The sequence below is a fragment of the Phycodurus eques genome, chromosome 13 (assembly GCF_024500275.1).
Source record: "Phycodurus eques isolate BA_2022a chromosome 13, UOR_Pequ_1.1, whole genome shotgun sequence".
In the NCBI taxonomy this organism is placed as follows: domain Eukaryota; kingdom Metazoa; phylum Chordata; class Actinopteri; order Syngnathiformes; family Syngnathidae; genus Phycodurus; species Phycodurus eques.
The window spans coordinates 24,724,033-24,745,691 of record NC_084537.1 but is presented as its reverse complement, the minus strand read 5'-3'; the positions used below and the strand labels follow the sequence as shown (position 1 = coordinate 24,745,691).

General features: G+C 44.4%; 3 protein-coding genes across 6 annotated transcripts; 1 reads left to right on the top strand and 2 right to left on the bottom strand.

Moving 5' to 3' along the window:
* Window positions 1-508: 508 nt before the first annotated feature.
* uck2b (uridine-cytidine kinase 2b) lies at window positions 509-9,705 on the bottom strand. The gene is made up of 7 exons (XM_061695283.1): window positions 9,565-9,705; window positions 4,365-4,524; window positions 3,495-3,591; window positions 3,200-3,342; window positions 1,929-2,026; window positions 1,803-1,851; window positions 509-1,714 (listed from the first exon to the last, which is right to left on the bottom strand). The coding sequence occupies exons 1-7, from the start codon at window positions 9,667-9,669 to the stop codon at window positions 1,602-1,604; spliced, it is 765 nt and encodes a 254-aa protein (XP_061551267.1). The 5' UTR covers window positions 9,670-9,705; the 3' UTR covers window positions 509-1,601.
* aldh9a1b (aldehyde dehydrogenase 9 family, member A1b) lies at window positions 8,257-18,497 on the top strand. Of its 2 annotated transcripts, none has more exons than XM_061695278.1 (12): window positions 8,257-8,278; window positions 10,423-10,635; window positions 12,041-12,186; window positions 12,322-12,451; window positions 12,618-12,752; window positions 13,389-13,585; window positions 14,455-14,595; window positions 14,669-14,857; window positions 15,362-15,449; window positions 15,580-15,721; window positions 16,180-16,292; window positions 16,429-18,497. In XM_061695278.1, the coding sequence occupies exons 1-12, from the start codon at window positions 8,269-8,271 to the stop codon at window positions 16,521-16,523; spliced, it is 1,599 nt and encodes a 532-aa protein (XP_061551262.1). In that variant the 5' UTR covers window positions 8,257-8,268; the 3' UTR covers window positions 16,524-18,497. The 2 variants fall into 2 exon arrangements, with proteins under 2 accessions (XP_061551262.1, XP_061551264.1); XM_061695280.1 differs by lacking the exon at window positions 8,257-8,278 and adding an exon at window positions 10,146-10,223.
* zte38 (zebrafish testis-expressed 38) lies at window positions 17,195-21,619 on the bottom strand. 3 transcript variants are annotated; one of them, XM_061695281.1, is made up of 12 exons: window positions 20,938-21,619; window positions 20,606-20,771; window positions 20,437-20,500; window positions 19,839-19,875; window positions 19,732-19,752; window positions 19,613-19,639; window positions 19,475-19,542; window positions 19,238-19,386; window positions 18,932-19,152; window positions 17,668-17,716; window positions 17,551-17,591; window positions 17,195-17,475 (listed from the first exon to the last, which is right to left on the bottom strand). In XM_061695281.1, the coding sequence occupies exons 1-12, from the start codon at window positions 20,983-20,985 to the stop codon at window positions 17,419-17,421; spliced, it is 948 nt and encodes a 315-aa protein (XP_061551265.1). In that variant the 5' UTR covers window positions 20,986-21,619; the 3' UTR covers window positions 17,195-17,418. The 3 variants fall into 3 exon arrangements, 2 of the variants coding, with proteins under 2 accessions (XP_061551265.1, XP_061551266.1); XM_061695282.1 differs by having other exon boundaries at window positions 20,627-20,771; XR_009769743.1 differs by lacking the exon at window positions 17,195-17,475 and adding an exon at window positions 18,614-18,747 and having other exon boundaries at window positions 17,557-17,591.
* Between the last annotated feature and the right edge of the window lie 40 nt (window positions 21,620-21,659).

Below are 21,659 nucleotides of genomic sequence, written 5' to 3'. Positions count from 1 at the left end.
TATTTATATAGAAATTTTCGATATTTAAGCGTTCAAATTGTGCATAGTTATAGTGTCTTCGGATAATATTCAATATTTTTGTCATATTTCCTCTGTCTTGTTTTTGATGCACACTATAAGGCCTGTGTTTTTTAATGTTGGTCATGATGGTGATTGGCTCATCAGAAAGCTACGTATTTTTTTAAGGTGGCACTTGGTGTAAAACGTCGACGACTTGCTTAATTATTGCATATGCGTAGCAAAATATGCATCAGGCCTATTGAACCTTGAAATGCGCCCGTACGTTGAAGTTCAGTGTTTAATTGCGCTCCCCAGTGGAGAGACGATAAAGAGAGATTGCTTGTTTCCCCACATTTCCTGAAACGCTCGATCATGGCCAAAGCGCAAAGCCAGAACATGCACCTCTGAGAATGTTTGGTTGTTTGGCCGGGAGATATGCACATTTTAAAAAATAAAAAAATTTAAATTAAAAAAAACAAAAAAAAACAAAGGAAAAATAAGCAAGACAGACACTTGGCATACGCCAGTTTATTGACCGTTAAGCAATGACGATTGATGACGCCATCCACGTACAAGTCTTTTCAAGTATTACTCAGCAGCTATACTGTACATTAATTCAGTCAATCGGATCATACAAAATACAGAACAGGGAATAGAAATATGTTTCAAAGCTATGATACTGTAATCGACAGTCGCCCTGGCAACTGGCGCGTATGCTTGCTGTGCATGTTAACCTGAGGCAACTTCTTTGAGGCATTGCGGTGCATCTCGGTGGCGTGCGGCCACACTTCATATTGCTGTGGCATCAATTATCCTTTTACTGACCTGAGTATATTGCATATGCCATGCTTTGTTACAAAAAAATAATAATTGCAATGACAACTCAGGTTTTATCTTGTACAAGCCAATTAGAGTCGTCCAATTATGTAGCAGCCATGCCGTGGCAAGTTATTGGCATAATTGGCAAGATATAAGCCTGACATTTCATCATTTACTGTTCTTGCTGCAGCAAACAATGTCACATGGCAGAGTAAACAGATGCTGTAGTGTTGCACATTACACTTCACAAGACAGGGGAAGACTGATAAGCAGTAGGAAACAATACCAAGGTTGTCGTACAAATTGAAAGTGCAATCTGAGTTTCTTCAACTTTTTCTTGGAGTCCACATCCGTATCTAGATCTCATCCAAACATTTTACAGACTCCCACACTATTAGTGGTTCAAGTGTCATCAGAGATATAAAAAAAAATAATAATAAATAAAATTTGTAAAAAAAAAATAAAATAAAAAAAAAACTTCTCCCCTCATTTATTAATCATCAGCATGAGCTTTCATGAAGCCACAGGGGATACATTGAAACCAAAGTTATACTTGCAAGAAAAAAATGCATGTGGGTCCATATAAACCCAAGGTCATCATGAGACTAAGAGCTTCTTTTGAAACCTCCTGACATAAATGTAAATCCCAAAATTTAACAATTACAATGACTGCAACCAATAGCAAGGAGTAGTCTTCGTAATAAAAAGGTTCTCGATGCAAATCCTTGTTTCCTTTCATTCGTTTTCAGTACGGTGGCGCAAACGGGCATTGTGCGGCGAGGTCAATGCGGCCGACTGCTGGACTCGGACGTCCGTCGTTGCCGCGTTGTGCTGTGACCGTTAGTGCCGCCGTTGAGAATGTCTTGGATGTGCTGTACTATCAAGTTGATGGCCACTGAGGACAGAAAGCAAAAGATGGCGAGCGCGTCACAATAGGAAGAGTCTGACAACCTCACGAAATGATGATTGTAAGCTTTATCTACCAAGGTTATCTGCTCCACGGGGGATAATCACATCAGCGTACTTCTTTGTCTAATTGAGGTCAACAAAACAGGAGTGAAAAACCCAAAACAGTGCAAACGTCACGCTGAGTTGCTTGCGTCACATACTGGTAAGCAGAACTCCTCAAAGGCTGGTTTGACAAAAGTAATGTACTGTGTCAGCACTTGCTCCAGCTCCCGCCCGCGCTCGCCGATATCTCGCAAAACTGGAACAGAAATTGCGGCAGAGAAAGAAAATGAGCAATTAGTCACAGAGACACCCACACCGCAAAATGCAGTAAAGCCCAACATTATTCATACAAAGGCCACATTAAGAATTATATATATATATATATATATATGTATATATATATATATATTTTTTTTTTCTTTAGCTGGGGGATGACTGAAAATGAAATGAAAAAGTGACAAAAGACTGAAGAAGTTGCGTAAACGCAGTCTTTTATCACTTGGTGTCATTTCCCGCCAGAAGCTCAACTCAAAATGCCGTCAGGGTCATCCCCCTAACTTTCATAACATTTGATCACGATCCAGAATTAGATACAAACTTCACACAAATAGTTACTGTTGAAAAAAAAAAGACCAAAAACTGCCATTTGCGGTCAAGGTTTTTCCACTCGGCTCTAATTTTCCATAGCCATATCTGCACGAGAACGGAAGACAGACACGCACACAAGCAAACAAATCTTTCGATGGTGTGTGGGCAACTAAGGGTTCTCCATCCTTAAGTGAACATTCGAGTTATGGTTCAGTCTCACTGTGTGGTGTCACGCTTTGAGCAGCTTACTTGAACACTCTTAAATAACATCATTTCTACTGGTTTGTGGCTTGGAAAATATGGAAAACACGAGCTCAAACTTTGAAATTCTCCAATCCCTTGACTGAATTTACACACTGCTGGAATGTGAATTTCGTCCAGCAAAGATACTGATGCGGTAACTTGGCGAGCCCGAGTCAATCTCTAGACTGCACCGACAAGCTCATCGTTTGACATGATGCGTCAAGCTGTAATACGTGATATTTTATTGTCGAGTACGTTTGATGTGAACAACTATGTCTTTCAGGCTGCTGTTCCATTTTTGTTTCAATATTGTCGCGAAAAGAATATTCTGAAAATAAAGATATGTATTGGGGGGGGGGGGGGGGGGGGACAATGCCCTATCTAAAATGAATATGAAAATATTTAGGGTCCACTCAAACTCGGCAACACGTAGCAGCCTAAAACATCGACAGTAAAATCAATCAAGGAAATGTATTCAAGTGGCCATCCCTACCAGCTTGCCCAACACAATATTTGGTTCACCAATGGGGAAAAGAATGTTTGTGTGTGCGTGTGTGTGTGTGTGTCTCTTAAGTGAACCCTGCCCTGTTCCACACACCCCTACGGGAGAGGCGCGTGTCCGGATCGGTGTCAACAAACAGCTTCATCTGGAATAGGTCACGGATCTCCTGCGAGTAGAACATCAGGATGCCCTCAAAGAGGACAACGTCTGCTGGATACACTGTGATAAAATCGTCCTTCCTGAAATCAACAGAAAGGTTTCCTGACGTCATAACTAAGTGGGTCGACTCGAGTGCTCGGAAACCGGCACAGCTGAATTCAACGGTAATTAACCACACAGATTACTTGCCAGTCATAAGAGGCTCAAATGAGACAACCGCAGGTGTGCTCACCTGGAATGAGTGACAAAGTCATAAACTGGGATCTGGACAGTTTTTCCTCGCAGGATCTCCCTGAGTGTTTGCATGATCAGGTCATTGTCAAAGGCATCTGAAAGCAAGGAACGGACACACGCTCAGCTTTTCTTAACCCGGGCTCAGGGACACGTGGGGCACTGCCACGGCACGTCGGGTCAGGCTCAGTCAACAGCTGTTTGGTTCTCGCCGACGAGAAAGGCCTGCTGACTGCTGTCATTTGACACCGGAAGAAGACGGCTTACGGGGAGGTCGAGAGGGTCCTAAAATGGAGTCCGTACGTCTGCCTTGCACGACAAAAGGTACGGACTTTACGGACCAAAGTACTTGACATCGACGGGGAGTGAAGATGGAAGAAAATATGGAGTCGTACCCCCTTTGCAACGTCAACTCTTCTGGGATTAGTTTATCCTAAAGAACATTTGTGAGGTCAGAGGCCACCAAAAGACAGGGACAGGCTCACCAGCAAGTCCTCGATTTGCGTATTTACTGTTCGAGCGTGTCATTAATAGATTATGTAGCGTCTCAATGCTTTTACCCCCCATACACCATACTGTGGTTTAGCTACCATTTATCTTTGTGTAAACAGAGCTCCTCAGCTCTCTCGCAGCTCACCATCCATGAGCCTGCCATATTGCCCATTTATTCGAGGAACATATCTATTGGCCTGTCTCGGAAATCTTGGGTTTATAGCGATGTTATTTTTATATATGTGGTCTCTCTATATTGCAGCTTTGCACCTGTTGCAGCGGTGGGTCTGGAAAGTAGACTACAAGGAGTTGTGGGGTTCACTGCGGCGCAGAAACAGTTTTCTTGGAGCATACAACACAGAAATGAGGCTTTGTATACCTGGATGGTCAAAGTTGAACTGGCCCTTAAGTGCCTTGGCTTTCTGATCAGGGGTCAGCACCTTGTAAAAGCTGTCCTGGCTGAGGATTGCCACCTGCCTCTGGTGATGGTCAATCTTGTTTTGGCCCAGCAGCTCCATGATCTTGCCACAAACCGACGACTGCGAACACAAAATAAGGGAAAGGCGTTCGGTCAAATTGTGTGTGCCTCCTGAAAGATTAACATTTTGGTTAAAAAAAACAACAACAACTCAATAACAAATAGATAAATCTGGTTCAAACTACTATCAAATAATTGCCACATTTTCCTATCCTGCAGTAGTTACAACTGCCCTGTAGGACGTGCGTCCTCGTTGACCTGGACAACTAAACGTGTCTCCCGCGTGGTGAATGCTGACAGGACACTCGAGGCCGTGCTGCTCTTGTGTTTGTCAAATCGGGCCACACAAATGGCAGACATCGCCCGTCAGGGGCTGAGATAACCCAAAGTCCTACTCCGATGATCAGCTTATTTACGACGACTTCATTCACTTTTTTTTTTTTTTTTTTTTACTTATTTCTTCTAGTAAATATCTTAATCTCTAGGCAGAAATAAAATCCTAAACTATTAATATTCGAGTCAGCCATGGAATTTAGCAATTTTCAATTCCACCCACTAGCAAAAACAGATAATATTAAATAATAATATTAAAAGCTTACTTCTGGTAAACTACAACACATTCGTCTCTGAGTGTCAATCAAAACTGAGCATTCTGATATTTGTAAAGGCAGATCTTTTTCTGATGCATATTTCCATTTAATGGAGAATTACGATGTGGGTGCCGAACAACACAGGCTGGATGGCGACTTATCATTTTTGTACAGTACGTCATGAACCGCTGATGCAAATCCAAAACAATGTGCTGCCCTTGCTGCAGCGAGCTGGCGCTGCTTTCATACGAGCGAGCTGAGATTACATCATGCGATCCACGCATGATGTAATCGAATGACGTCACGCTCTCGGAGGCCGCCGCTGAATTGTAACTGGAATGCGTGATTATAATCTTAAAAGACCAAATTAGTATAGTGCCACTGTTTAGTGTAAAGGGAGGAGCAAAAAATATCCATCCATCCATTGTCTTCCGCTTATCCGAGCTTGAATCGCGGGGGCAGTAGCTTTAGCAGGGACGCCCAGACTTCCCTCTCCCCAGCCACTTCATCCAGCTCTTCCGGGGGGATCCGAGATGTAGTCTCTCCGGCGTGTCCTGGGTCGTCCCCCGGGGTCTTCCCCCAGTGGGACGCGCCCGGAAAACCTCACCGTGCAGGCGTCGGGAGGAATCCGAATCAGATGCCCCAGCCACCTCATCTGGCTCCTCTCGATGTGGAGAAGCAGCGACTCTACTCCGAGATCCTCCCGGATGACCGAGCTTCTCACCCTATCTCTAAGGGAGAGCCCGGACACCCTGCGGAGGAAACTCATTTCGGCCGCTTGTATCCGGGATCTCGTTCTTTCGGTCACGACCCACAGCTCGTGACCATAGGTGACGGTATGGGAACGTAGATCGACCGGTAAATCGAAAGCTTCGCCTTTCGGCTTAGCTCCTTCTTCACCACAACGGATCGATACTAAGTCCGCATCACTGCAGACGCTGAACCGATCCGCCTGTCGATCTCACGTTCCATTCTTCCCTCATTTGTGAACAAGACCCCAAGATACTTGAACTCCTCCACTTGGGGCAGGATCTCATCCCCGACACGGAGAGGGCACTCCACCCCTTTCCGACTGAGGACCACATTCTCAGATTTGGAGGTGCTGATTCTCATGCCAGCCGGCACGCGAGCCGCTCCAGTGAGAGTTGGAGATCACGGCTTGATGAAGCCAACAGAATCACATCATCTGCAAAAAGCAGAGATGCAATTCTGAGGCCACCAAACCGGACCCCCTCTACGGCTCGGCTGCGCCTAGAAATTCTGTCCATAAAAGTTATGAACAGAATCGGTGACAAAGGGCAGCCTTGGCGGAGTCCAACCCGCCAAGCCTTGGCGGAGTCCGACTTACGGCCGGCAATGCGGATCAAACTCTGACTCCGGTTGTACAGGGACCGAACAGCCCGTATCAGTGGGTTCGGTACCCCATACTCCCGAAGCACCCCCCACAGGACCCTCCCGAGGGACAAGGTCGAACGCCTTCTCCAAATCCGCAAAACACATGTTGACTGGTTGGGCGAACTCCCACGCACCCTCGAGGATCCTGCCGAGGGTGCAGAGCCGGTCCACTGTTCCAAGGCCAGGACGAAAACCACACTGCTCCTCCTGAATCTGAGATTTGACTTCCCGACGGACCCTTCTCTCTAGCACCCCTGAATAGACCTTACCAGGGAGGATGAGGAGTGTGATCCCCCTGGAGTTGGAACACACCCTTCTTCAAAAGGGGGACCACACCCCAGTCTGCCAATCCAGAGGCACTGTCCCCGATGTCCACGCGACGTTGCAGAGGCGTGTCAACCAGGACAGCCCCACAACATCCAGAGCCTTGAGAATCTCATCCACCCCTGGGGCCTTGCCACCGAGGAGCTTTTTAACCACCTTTGTGACCTCAACCCCAGAGATAGGAGAGCCCGCCTCAGAGACCCCAGACTCTGCTTCCTCATGGAAGCAGAGGGCTTCGAAGTATTCTCCCCACCGACTAACAATGTCCCGAGTCGAGGTCAGCAGCCCCCATCCCCACTATGCACAGTGTTGATGGGGCACTGTTTCCCCCTCCTGAGACACCGGATGGTGGACCAGAATTTCCTCGAAGCCGTCCAGAAGTCTTTTACCGTTGACTCACCGAACTCCTCCCATGCCCGAGCTTTTGCTTCAGCGACCACCAAAGCTGCATTCTGCTTGGCCAGCCGATACCCATCAGCTGCCTCAGGAGTCCCGCAGGCCAAAAAGGACCGATAGGACTCCTTCTTCAGCTTGACGGCATCCCTCACCGTTGGTGTCCACCAACGGGTTGGGGGATTGCCGCCACGACAGGCACCACCTTACGGCCACAGCTCCGGTCGGCCGCCTCGGCAATGGAGGCGCGGAGCATGGTGTACTCTGACTCAATGTCCCCCGCCTCTCCCGAGACGTGGGTGAAGTTCTGCCGGAGGTGGGAGTTGAAACTCCTTCTGACAGGGGATTCTGCCAGATGTTCCCAGCAGAACAGGGGGGCAATAAGTATACCCACACCTGCTCGGCGCCTCTCACCGTGGGCAACTCCAGAGTGGAAGAGAGTCCAACCCCTCTCGAGAGAACTGGTACCAGAGCCCAAGCTGTGTGTGAAGGCGAGCCTGACGATATCTAGTCGGAACGTCTCGACCTCACACAGCAGCTCGGGCTCCTTCCTTGCCAGAGAGGTGACATTCCACGTCCCTAGAGCCAGCTTCTGTAGCCGGGGTCGGATCGGCCACCGCCCAGCTCGCGCTGCACCCGACCACTATGGCCCCTCCCACAGGTGGTGAGCAAAAAAAATATATGATATAATATTAGTGCATTTTGTATTATTCAGCAGGCAGTGCACTGATTGTATTTTGTGTGCGTGTGTTTCCGGATGTTTTTATTTTCCTGTAATTTAGGCTGGAGCCGTTTTACCAGTTCCCTGGTTGGTCGGCTAGAAATTTCTATTCTAAATCTGCCACTGTTGAAGTGCAGCTATGTAATCATGCTGGTTTTGCCAGTGTTTTCGCAGACTTTTTAAGCAACCCACCACAATGGGCAAATAAACATACATGTTATACAAATGTATGTGCCTCGCCCGCAAAAAAAAAGGAATGCATATTCATTTCTTGATAATTTCATAGGTTGAAATGCTAGCAGACAGACCCGTGTTTTATTTACGGTGCTTATTTCTATCATTTCCACAGGCAATCAGGAATCAACAATCTAGATTCCCAAATATGATGAAAGGTGATTAGTTTTCCACTGCTAGCTGATAATTAATTACATTTCACTGAAATTTTCACTCGTGATATTTAATCTATGGTAAGATTGATACATTTGTTGCTACTGGTAGCTTGTTGAAGCAGCAATAATTTCGAGATCTCTATCAACATGAGGGGCAATTTCAGTTATTAAACGCTTGTGGAGGAAAAAAAATTATAAGTCATCGAACATGTTTATCATCACCATCGTCATTACCCTATGCAGGTACCTGGGTTACATGTTTTAGCATATTCTAACTATTCTGATGTTTTATTTGATATAAGAAATCCATCGCGCGGCTAATTAAACGCCTTCCGACACCTCAGTTCTCAAGCGCTACCAGTTATTTTCGTCCTTGTTTAATATAAAGAAAAGCAACCAGCCGGCAATTGACATCAATTCAGGTCTTTATAATAATAATTCAAAAATATTTATCTCGAAGCGCTTACGTTGCTGTCCACGCACGTCGAACGATTCATCTTAAAACGGACCATACGGAGTTATGACGTAGATGGATCCGATTATGCCAATAAAACCCAAAGGCGCTACGTGATTCGAATAAAGCCCTGGACGCGTTAATCTGTATAGTCGCGCTGACGTCACTGCGGCTGTCCCGCGCGTAGTTTGCCTTTAGGTTCGAGCGCAACCCACCTGCGCGGTTTTGAAAATGTACTGCAGTACACCTCCATGTCGGGGGTGTCGCTAGCTGGTATTGGCTAGGACAGCACAGGGTGGAGTTTCCTCTGCATTTTTTGGGCCATTTCCGGTAGCCGTTTTACTTTCCTTTCCTTTCAGTAACAAGGAACAACGCAACAACAATGGCGACGGTGGACAGTGTCTGCTAGAACAAAAGGACCTACATGACTAGATACCTTTAATTATGTTGCAAAATCGATCGAGAAGGCGGCGGCGTAGATTGTATGGAGAACCAAGGTGCACGCTGAAGACGTCATCACAGCATGTGACTAAAACGGACCAATCACGAGAGATGATCTCCGCGGCGTTCGACGCGTAGCAACAATTTTTGCCGTGTGCGCGTCAAGCTACGCAGAGGGGCCGCGGGGGCCAATTCGTCGGTCACGTGATGCAATGCGGCCGCTGTCGGCCGCGCAAGCGCGGGAGTATAAAGAGGCCTTTATGATACAGCTGTCAATCAAGCGGCACAGCAGCCACGCGGTCAACGCAGCCGGCAGAAACACGACATGTGGAACGTCCATTAACGCGAGTGACAATTGTCTAAAGTCAACCAATTGGCTAGCTACGATGCCAACCTTTCCGCTGGCGGTGCCCCCAGAGACACCGATGAGAAAAGGTTGTCGTATTACGTCGGAATTGTCGCCCCGGTCCCGGAGGTGTGTTTCCGAGTAGCCGGCCATCGTTGCAATGTGCTGCCGAGACTGTTGCAGCTGGGCTGGAAGATCACCGTGACTGAGCTCCGCCCACTTCGGCACAAGTTGTTTTATATACTCGTCAAATTGATGTAGCAACATTTTTTTTTATGTGTTCATTTTGCGTGTAATCACATTTACTCGTCGCAAAATGTACACTTTAAGGTGTTTTTAAGAGACAGTTTTTAAATCTAATTTCCGGGTCAAAACATTCTAGCCAATCGTATGTTACGTACAGTGACGCATTTTCTATGTCCCGCCTCCAAGTTAAATTTGCAGAACAGGTTGACGTTAACTTAATAATTTATTTACTTATCCTGAGTTTAACCACATTTACTGGTCACAAAAGCGTTTCATGAGACTGCACTGTTATTCTAGTTTCAGGGTCAAACAATTATATCCAATCGTATGATACGGACAGTGACGTATAGTGTATGTTGTCCCGCCTCCAAATTCAATGTGCAGAAAAGGCTAACCGTAAACGCAATAAAACTAACAAGGTTGCACCGGTTTTACGCCTCTTGTCACTCTATTCTCTCATGGTAAGTTTCTCTAGACAGTGAAACACACAAATCATTAACCGGAAGTGCAAATGTGTCTATTTAGTAGTCCTCGCATTGCTTGCTCCTGGTGTCAAGTTTGATGTGTCATGTTTGAAAATAATAATAATAATGTGTGAAGAAGACCCAGTTTTGCTCTTGCGAGTTCGCCGTGCCTAAAATGACTGTGTGCGCTTTGCAGTTATTGGTGCAACTGAAAGCAACGGAGCCACTACGTTAAAAATGCTCCAGAGGCTCCACGTGCTCCTGCGGGCGGCTCCGCTGTCTGCTGCGGCATTACGAAGCCTCTCTTCGGGCTATGCCAGCGTCACGGCCCCGCTGAACTTCTGGGGTGGAAAAAGAAGGGCGAGCAAAGAAAGGAACTATGGGGAGAACGTCTACGAGCCTGCAACAGGTAATAAAATCAGTCCAAAACGGACATTTAACTTACAAAAAAAAAGACAAGACAAAATTATTGATACATTTTATGGACTTTGTTCATTATGCTTTATGTACATTTGCATTGTTGTTGCTGGTCTTCATCACGCACAACACCATTGAAACTTGCAACGCTGACTTATCAGCAGTTCCTATCTACCATAACGTGGAAAAGAAAGTACTCGTTCTTGTCATTTGAAAGTTTTACACATTACCCAGTAGAGATTAAGAACAGCATCGCATTACATCGTAATTCATAGGTTTACTTGGTTAACTCATCAGCAGCAGGCGTAAGAAGTAGTTTGAACTGTTTGCTGCTCTGGAGCATTCTGGTGTTCATTATTAACTCAATGGGAAGAAGGAAAGACATGAGCAAATGATCTTAGTGGAGCAGTTGTTGTTGCCCAAAAATCTGGAAGTGTTATAAGACATTTTCCAAATAATTTGGAGGTCATTGTTCCACAGTGAAAGGGATTGTTCACATTAAGAAAACTTTCAAAAGTAGTTGCCAGGAGAACGCTCTTTCTCAACAAAACAAACGTGCCGACATTGGATTGTTCCATCTGAAGGAGATATTTGTCCATAATGCACAGAGCCATGTTTAGCCAAAACAAACAAACCAACAGCATATCAGCCCAAACAGCTAATTAAAAGTAAATACTGCCAAGCTCTGTGATGGAGATCGGTGGGTGATTACTTGGGCTTGTTTTGCAGCCATTGGAGCGAGGAACCACCCAGTAACTCCTCAATAGCCCAAAATAGGCTCGGATCAAATGTGAGTGTGTCCTCACGGCAAAAAGCTGAGTCACAATTGGGTCATGCAACAGGACAGTGAACCCACCACCAGCCCCCCCCCTTACAAGAGAACAGCTGGGGGGGAAGAAGAATCAATATGGCGCAGTCAAAGTCCAGAGCTCAATGTGATGAAATGCTGTGGCGGGACCTTGAATGAGCTGTGCATACGTGAATGCCGGCAAACCTCAATGAACTGAAGATTCATCCACAGTGATATGAGAGACTGATCACATCATAGTGAAAACCATTTTTTTCCAAGTTATTGAAATATGGGGTGCGCAGCCTCTGAATTTCAGATGGGGGGTCACGCGCGCGTGTGTGTTGTTCATCAGAGGTTGTCTTTTCTCATTCTTCAAATCATCTTGCTCTTATATCAAGATGATTTGAATTGAACTTTGTCCACAAAGGTTGAATGCAGGCAACCGGATGTTTTTGTTTGACTTCAGCAAACAAGACAAATTGCCGTTGCCACGTTGCAGATTACCATGACCTGGACCAAGATACAAAGTCTATCCCTAAGGAAAAGCTACACAGATAATTGAACTTTGTGCTCGAGAGCTTTTGAACTTACTTACTTTATTTTGCAGGGCGCGTCCTGTGCACGTTGGATCCATGTGGTCCCTCTGACGTAGAGCAGGCCGTGGAGGCAGCCAAGTCAGCCTTTGGTCCCTGGAGTAAAATGTCTGGTATGGAGAGAGCGAGGGTGATGATAGAAGCGGCTCTCATCATTCAGGTGTGTTTACTTTTTGTTCCTTTACCGTAGTCCGGACAGCTTTACGTCACGGCTTGATTATTAATAGAACTATGCGGGTCGTCCTTCTACTTTGTAAGGTTGTGTTTCACCTATTATTTTGCTTGTCATGCATAGAAAAGGAGAGAAGACATTGCTGAAATGGAAGTAGTCAATAACGGAAAGTCCATCACAGAGGCCCGCCTGGATGTGGACTCTGCCCGGCTGTGTATAGAGTACTATGCAGGACTGTCCAACACTCTTGCGGGTTAGCGCACCACAACATAGTAGTTCAAACCACTTGGCTGGCTCAAGGAAGACACGAAAAATGACATTCTACCAGTGCATATCTATTTATCTGTTTACATTGAAGTCATAGAATCGAAACTGTTCAAATGATTGCTCTTCTGTTGTCTTGTTTTTCATCTGCCCAGGCCAGCATGTGCAGTTGCCAGGTGGATCGTTCGCCTACACACGCAGGGAGCCTTTGGGCGTTTGCGTTGGCATCGGTGCTTGGAATTACCCTTTCCAGATCGCTGCCTGGAAGTCAGCACCAGCACTGGCCTGTGGTATGGGATGCTTCAAAAGCGCTGCCCGGAAAATATATTTGCGCTAGAGATGGCGCTGCGGGAGGATGAAACAGGGAAGTGGAACCTCTAAGGTTGCACACAATCCTTTCCACAATGCTGGTGGACTTTTAAATTGTGGCGATTTCAATTCCTTGTCTCTCAATACTGGCAATGTTTTGATCAACATTGTAACATGCTTAATAGTTGGAAAAGTGGAAACGTAAGTTACCCACTGTTAATAGTGAAATGCAAAAAAGCATACCTGTCTTCACTTTAATGACCAAGCTGTAATGCAAAGGTACATGTCATGATTACTCATTTGTAGTAGTCTTAATAGTAAAAACGTAACCCATTAGAAAACTAACTTAACTTGGATAATATGTGACAACGTATGGTAATTCTAGAGTCTTGCTACTTGGAATGCGAGTCCCTGTACTTCTCCCAATTTCCTGTGTCTGCTCTCGTCTCGCCGTCTTCTTTTAACACCCATTGTTGAGGCCAGTCCTTTTCTAAAATAGAATAAATACATGCCGAATTGTACATCCTGAGGGATGTTTGACTTTAGCTGTTCTTCAGTACAGTACATGCAAGTTAATTTTATCAACCGTATCTCATATTTTGTCTTTTGTGAATCAGGCAACACCGTGGTGTTCAAGCCGTCCCCAGTGACGCCTGTGACAGCGGTCACGCTGGCGGAGATCTATGCCGAAGCTGGAGCCCCAGAGGGCCTCTTCAATGTGGTGCAGGGGGGGCAGGAGACGGGTAGCTTGCTCTGCCACCACCCTGACGTGGCAAAGGTGTCATTCACCGGGAGTGTGTCAACTGGACAGAAGGTGACTTGAACATGATACAGACTGGGGGCCGCGGTTCAGTCCCGAAAGGACATGACCGTTGGGATAAAAACAAAATGATGGAAATTCAAACTAGTTGCAGACCACAATGTGGAAAGGAGAAATTGGTTTGGGAAATGCTTGTCAGGTTCCTGACCACTGTCAAGTGTCCCTCGTCTGCATGCCTGTGGAATCCATGTGTGCGCATGAATTTTAAAAAGTGTGGAAAGAGAATCCACGCACAGGGCTGACACATTTCCATTCCCATGTGTGCAATTTAGAGTAACCAATTAACATATGTGATATTTAGGCTGTGAGAGGAGTACTTGGAGAGAACCCGCAAAAGCACAGGGAGAACATGGGGTCTTCTTCTTCACCCTGGAACCACCATTCACACAATTTAGTCTTCAATCCATCTAACATGCATGCTTTTGGAATGTGGAAGGACACGGGCGTACCTGGACAAACCCCAAGCAATCACGGGAGAACGTCTCGAGGTACTTCTCCGTAGGCAGACTCTGTAACCACCTGCCCCCCCCCCAAAAAAAGTGGGTACATTGCAATGGTTCTTGTTTAAAAATGCCGACCAATACAAGAACCAAGCTGCAGACACGCACCAAAATTGAAGTCACATGAGGAATGGCAATAAAACTACATTTTAACTATAATACACCGTTGCTACCTAATCAATATTTTTATGAATAGGATCTTTCAATTCTACTAAGAGGGGAAGTCAAGTGTAATTTACTTTCTGAGGAGGAATGTTGCAGTGTTTGATTTCTCTGACGCTGCCAGCGGGTCTTGAACATGCCACCTTCCTGTCCAAAGTCAAGTTTCAACTGACCTATTACATATTCCATCTGATCCCACAGATTATGGAAATGGCATCCAAAGGGGTTAAACCAGTGACGTTGGAGCTCGGCGGGAAGTCCCCCCTGCTCATCTTTGAGGACAGTGACCTGGAGAATGCAGTCCGGGGCGCGCTCATGGCAAACTTCCTTTCTCAAGGCCAGGTAGAGTCTGCATTTCTACAATATATCAATAATCTAGATCACTAAATCGTCTCAGTTTGTGCTTGTGTGACAGGTTTGTAGCAATGGGACAAGAGTTTTTGTCCAGGGTCATATTCTGCATGAATTTGTGGATAAAGTGGTCAAAAGGACCCAGGCCATTGAGATTGGCGACCCGCTACTAGAGAGTACCAGAATGGGAGCGCTGGTCAGCCGGCCACATCTAGACAAGGTCCTCGCCTTTGTGGCTCAAGCGAAGGAGGAGGTAGGACTGTTCGGTGTTGTTTATCATAACATGACAACTAGTCAGACATTTTAAGTGTGTCATCATAAATAAATCAAAATACCTCCCTTTTGTTTTTTTTTTCCTTTTTGTATTTACATTATAGTTACAAACAATACTGGACCTCAATCTCCTTATTGGCCATTTCGCCATACTCTTAGCAAGTTCGATTTGCTAATATTAATTACTGCTTTGACACAGCAAAGATAAAGACACCTAAATTCACTTACTTAAACCTTATACACTATACAAACAAAAGTGTTTGGACTTCTGGTCCTTTGATGACAGAAAACTGAGAGGGACTGACTCAAAATATCAGTTTTTGTTCATCTGAAAGGTTTTATGGGGTTGAGCGCAAGTTCTTCCTCCCCAAACTCATCCAACCTATTGACTCATATTTTATTCATGTCGAACATAAATTTAAACGTTCGTTTTACTGTAGGACAAACTTCAATTTCATTTGCATTTAAAAAAAAAAATTTCTAGGGGGCCACTGTATTGTGTGGCGGTGACCCCTTCGTCCCTTCAGACCCTAAACTAAGACGTGGATACTACATGACTCCATGCGTACTGTGTAAGTACTGTGTGTTTTCCTCAGGTCACTTTTATGTCGGTTTAGAATGCCAAAAGGTTCTAGCTCCTTCTACATGGCTTGTTAAATGTTATTGGTTGTTGGGTTTTGTCCACGTTTGTTTTTCTTCTAGCTAATTGCAGAGATGACATGACCTGTGTAAGGGAGGAGATCTTTGGTCCCGTCATGTCTGTGTTGTCTTTCGACACAGAAGAGGAAGTGCTCCAGCGAGCCAATGACACCGCCATGGGGTTAGCTGCAGGACTTTTCACCAGGTTAGTACTGGGGAAAAAATGGCAGCGAAAGCAGACCTCTTGTCACCATCAAGTGAACTGCTACAATCTTAATCGATAAAAGGAGTTCAATTTAGGCCAAGGTCAAAACATTAAAATAGCTGCAGAATGTGTGATTTTGACTCACTAGGGGGTAGCATTGTGGTTAGTTAGCAGGTCTTCTCAGTTCCGAGGTTGAGGTTCGCATCTCGGCTCCAACCTTCTTGTGTTCTCCCTGTGCTTGTGTGGCTTTACTCGACATATTCTGGCTTCCTTCCACATTTGGAGGGGGAGGGGGAGGGGGGGGGGGGGCATGCTTCTAACTAAGGTTGATTGAAGACTAAATTTTCCACAGGTGTGAATGGTTTTTGTCTATATGTCCCCTGCGACTGGCGAGCGATCAGTCCAGGTGTGTACCCCACCTGTTTTCGAAAGCTCTTTTTAACTCACCATTTCTTCAGAGATGTGAAACGCGCCCACCGTGTGACTGAACACCTCAAAGCTGGTTCCTGTTTCATCAACAACTACAATATCACTCCTGTGGAGGTTCCCTTTGGAGGCTTCAAAATGTCAGGTATATTTTGCTCTGAGCCACCGCATCTTTCGATACACCACCACTTGCTGTCTTCCTGTAGCCGGATTTTAGGTCTACAAAACACAGGTCTTGCTAGCACACCCTTGAACAGTCAATTATTACCTGTATTGACCAGGCATAGGGCGGGAGAATGGCCAGGTGACAATTGAACACTACTCGCAGCTGAAGACTGTGTATGTGGAGATGGGGGACGTTGACTGCCTCTTCTAGGAAACGCCAACCTACAGGAATATGGACCCACTGGAACATGGAGTGAACGAGTGACTCAGCGGACACCCACGTTGCCTTAAGCTGTAATTGTTAAGCGAGCCATCAAATATTTTTGCACTCCCTGGGACATATTTGAGGTAGACGCTACTACGAAATGTCCTCTGAAATATTTGAAGAACTGACATAGCCAAATGGATCAAACTGAAGTTAGTTTTTCCACTATTAAAAACTGTGATTTTTGTACATTAGCACATCTGCCTCACAGTTCTGAGGACCGGGGTTCAAATCCCACCCCTCCCTGTGTGGAGTTTGCATGTGGTTTTCCTTTGCCTGCGTGGGTTTTCTCCAGGTACTCCGGTTTCCTCCCACATCCCAAATACATGTGTGGTAGGTTGATTGAAGACTCATAAATTGCCCGTAGGTGTGAATATGAGTGCGAATGGTTGTTTGTTCATGCGTACGTGCCCTGCGATTGGCTGGCGACCAGTTCAGACCCGATGATAGCTGGGTTGGGCTCCAGCACACCCGCGGCCCGCGTGAGGAGAAGCAGTACAGAAAATGGATGGATTTTTCTCCATGTAATTTACAGTGTTTGCCTTTTTGCAAAGCGGTTCTCATTCTTATGCACAAAAAAATCTAATACATATTTTAATACGAAATTATTAATTGAATACTCACGGAAAATTTTATTTATGAACATACAAATTCACACAACAATTTGCAGTACACGACTCTAATTAGAAATGGCACAATAACATTCTGCCAAGTGTTTCAGTAAAACATAGGAACAGCTTGAATTGAAATATAATGTAACATTACAATCAACAGTGTTGCAGAAATAAAATGTGCAACAATACACTTGTGATTAGCGTGTTGATCGTCTTTTTGGTAAATGTTACACATAACGTCGTCTTCTCTTCTTTCTTGTCTCATTTTTGGTTGCGGTCTTTCTCTAAATAGAAACAAAGGTAAAAGCAAAACATTCCCATCCAGTGCTTTGCATGAGTGTGCCTTGAATTTAACGTACCTTTACCACGGGCTTTGTGGGTCTCTTGAACTGTGATGACTCTTTATGAAGCCAAGTTTACAGTGAATTACTTTATATAGACGTCAGCTCTATAACGACGGCAGCAGATCAACTTACCATCTTCAGACGGCCGATCGTCATCAGCAGACACTATCTTGCATGGGCCCTGTAATCAGAGATAGATAGGGGGTTAATCTTGTGCTTCACAGTTTAAAAAATATATTTTAAATTGGAACTAGTAAGTACTGCTTGGAGACATAATGACTGATTGAATATAACCAGGAATCAAATGTTGTGTGTGACACAGATCAGAAAATACGTTGATGCCATACACAACTGAAGGAGTCACACAGTATATTGAGACCTCGATGTGTATGTTTAGGTCACAAGACCTTGTAGGTTTTCTGGAGTTCATGTTATCATCGATTTTAATTGCAAAGTGATTAATGAAAATGCTTAAACTTGGGTTTGTTTATTCATATCATTTGCCCCAAATTTCTACAAAGGTTATCATCTAAGGATTTCATTTGATTTTGGTCTTGTTCATTGTCTCAACTCCTGAAAAGCATGGCACTGGTTAGCTTTCAGTTATGTGATCTTTACTACAACAAACATTTTCTGTGAATGCAAATTAACCATTTTAAGTAGGTGTATTAGTTATGGTAATTCATCAGTTTTAACTTGAAAAACACTATAGTATTCGAAATGGAAAATGGTCTATGAATAACAAAGCTAGATTGGATCGTTGGAGACCTACACACACGGACAAAATTGTTGGCATCCTTCTGTTAAAGAAAACAAATTTGTCAGTCAAGTTATTTCAATGAGCATCTTGTTTGTTTTTCTTTAAAGGGGAAATGTTTTGCCAAGCTTACGTTTTCTAGTATTTAGGATGTAATATTGTCTCTATGGTGCCTTAGTAAACATGTGAAATATGAATTAAAATCGTCCAAACATTCCTGAGTGCCAGACGTCTTTTTTGTTTAGTTTGCCGAAAGGCCTGAAATCAGGTCTTTCTAATTTCTCGAGCTTATCTACGTCACTAGCAAAGATCTCCGCCTACCTCTAGAGTCCCAAGCCAGTGCTGTCAACATAAACAAGCGGGTCTTCTACACAGGGGCAACCAATCGGAGGAAAGGAGGCGGTCAAATATTGACAGAGTGGATACAAAACTGGGTCAAACAGAATGGGCCTTTTCTAGAAAAAAAAAAGCAAAGTGTTTTTTTTCCAAATGAGATTGACACTTGTACTTGTACGAAGTCCATGTCAGAGAGTCACTCACTCTATGGAGGTCGAAACAGACAGAAAAACAGGACGTTCAATGAAGGGGTACCAACGAGTTTGTCAATGTGTGTCAACAGCTGCACTTAAACTACTCTACCGTGTCGATTTCTCTCTCTGAAGTGATCATCTGCTTGGTCTCCTGATGGTCTCTGTCTTGAAGCTTCTCCAGGCGACTTTGATCAGCAGACACTCGCACTTGAAAGTTGTGGAAGGTCGTCTGGACATCACCCACTGTGAAGTGCACGGCCGTGCCTTCAAACCACAGGCTGTCGCATGTGCCCTCCTTGAAGCCCGGTGGCTCGTAGTCCGCTGGAGTAACTTTGGAACAAGTGCGTAGGATGTTTGCGACACGAATGTCTCCTGATTTTCATTTGGTTTGGCTCAAATATTTTTGATGACTCACTTTCGTCATAGTAGTAGAGCTTCATGGCCAGGTGGATATTGTGAGGAAGGACGCTGAGGTTCTGCAGGAGCAGGAAAAGCTTCCTGATCAGAAGCACAGATGCTCTCTTGGTGTCTTCCATTGTGACCTTCACCTCAACACCATTGTCCCTGTAGTTTTACAAGGGTTAGTTAGTTCACCACTGGCTAACCCGAGTCATCACAATACCAGCAAAAACAACAAAATGTCCTTCCAAACCCAAGTATATCCATCCCTGGACCTGTCGCGGTGTACTTGAATTTGAAACTGTAGGACTCAATAATGTGCTGAAAAACAGATTATTCTTTATTTTAGGATGGCCTTTCAAATCAACTTTTGAATATTGAAAGAACTTACATTAGGTTCATTTGGATTGGTGTATACCTAGAGAGCACAACAAAACAACAGTCAATAGCAACTATTTTGCGTGTCAGCTGTAGTTTTTGTCTTCACTTACCGGTAATCAAATTACTTACCCCGATGAACACAACCTCAAGCTGTTAAGAGGACAACATAAAAAATATATGTGTCAAAGATATGACATTGGATTTTTAAAAAAGTCATTACAAATGTATATACATACATATTGTTTCTCCAGTGCATCGAAACAGCCAAATAGCCTGAATGAAAAGATTATTCAAAATAAACCGTCAGTGAAACTATGATGACAAAGTGGCTGACAGACTACATCAGTGAGATGATCCATCGTTAAAAAGCTGCTTCTGGTCAACCAGAGAGCAGACTAGAGCAGTGATTCCCAACCTTGGTTCCGTGGAGAAATATCATCCGTCTATGCCTGCGAAGTACAGTGACAGGCGGAACCATTCAATGTTCTTCCATTCAATGGCAGAAGGTACAATAAACCTGCGTATCCACCTGTTGCCATTCATACAACTACAACTGAATAACTCATGGCTTCCTTTGACTATATCAGCTTTATATCAGCTGTCTGATCAAAATAAAACAGGCGCAGATGTCACACGGAGTGGGTTAATTTGTGAGTAAACTGAGATGAGATCATTATTATTTCAGTATTTTTCTTCAGTGGTGTGCCATGGGATTTTTTTGGGATGTAAAATATGTTTCCACGTCTCACTAAAGATTGGGAAAGGCTGGACTAGAGCATTACAATGAGTGAATGTAATCATACTGTAGCAGAAATGTGGAACTATTGTGAGCACCATTTGACAACTTTGTTAGCTCCAGTAGTCCTGCAGTCCTCCCGCAAAATCTTGATGCACAGATCTAATGGAAACAGCACATTGCAAACAAGCTGCTGAAACTGTAACCATGTTCATTTAAAATGGTATTTCTAATTCAGGTGTTAATTCACTGAACCCCCAAATTTACAGTCGTTCTGTTGGTGTTCACCTTCCAAGTATTTGGGCCGGTAGGCATGTTCAGGAAAAATGCCTCTGAGGTAGGTGATGGAGGACACGGCCACAGCCAGCATCCTCTTGGCGAAGGCAAGGGACTGCTCCTTGCTCTTGACGTTGGTCGCAAATAATCCAGTCCACTTCAAAGTTTAGAACACGTTTGATTACGAGGGAGGGACATTACTATGTCCAACTTTCCCCCAAGATGGCGCAGTTACACCAAATATAGTGTGTCAATACAGCGTCATAGGCAAATGTGATTCAAACCAAACAGAGTAGCTGCCAAATAAGAAAGGATATTCGAACCTCAGCAGTATCCTCCTTGCTCTTCCTGACGCACATTCCTGCTGCCATCTTCGTTTCTTTTCACGAACGTCCGCCGGTAGCTAAAATGCTAACTGGCTGTTTCCTACAAATCGTGTCCAACGAGGCCAATGTACTGTAAATAAATTCACAAATTCACTATATACCACGAATTCACGATACACTATAAGCTTCTGCTTTAAAAAATTGATTTAGTGAATTGTTTATGTATGTTTGTCCCTGCGAAGCAGACACACCGCAGTTGAGTCCACCGGTGCTAGCTGTAAATGAGCTAAATGGTTTCCCGCTGCGTCGTGGCTTCCTGCTAGTGCTAGCTACTAATTCTATTCGAAAATTCCATTTCAAATTATACATTAGACTGAGGAATTAACCATGCTTTCATAACATTTTAACTATGAAACGCTCACTATAAATTGTGAGATGTAATGAAATTGTCAACTTTTTGTTAAATCCCGCTTTCGCGTTTTAATTGAAGATTTCCTTCACAAAGCTACAAAGTTGAGCCAAGTGTGAACAAGGGAAATCAGAATTATGACAGTCGAAGCTTCCTTCTCTGTACACTTTGTCTTGTATGTGTTAATCGTTAACCGCATAACATGACAAGTATGAGCAAACCAGCGCATATATCATGGATAATAATGTGCGGTAAGTTATAGTAAAACGAAAGCTTGATGACTTGTGAACAAATACAACAGCCCTCTAAC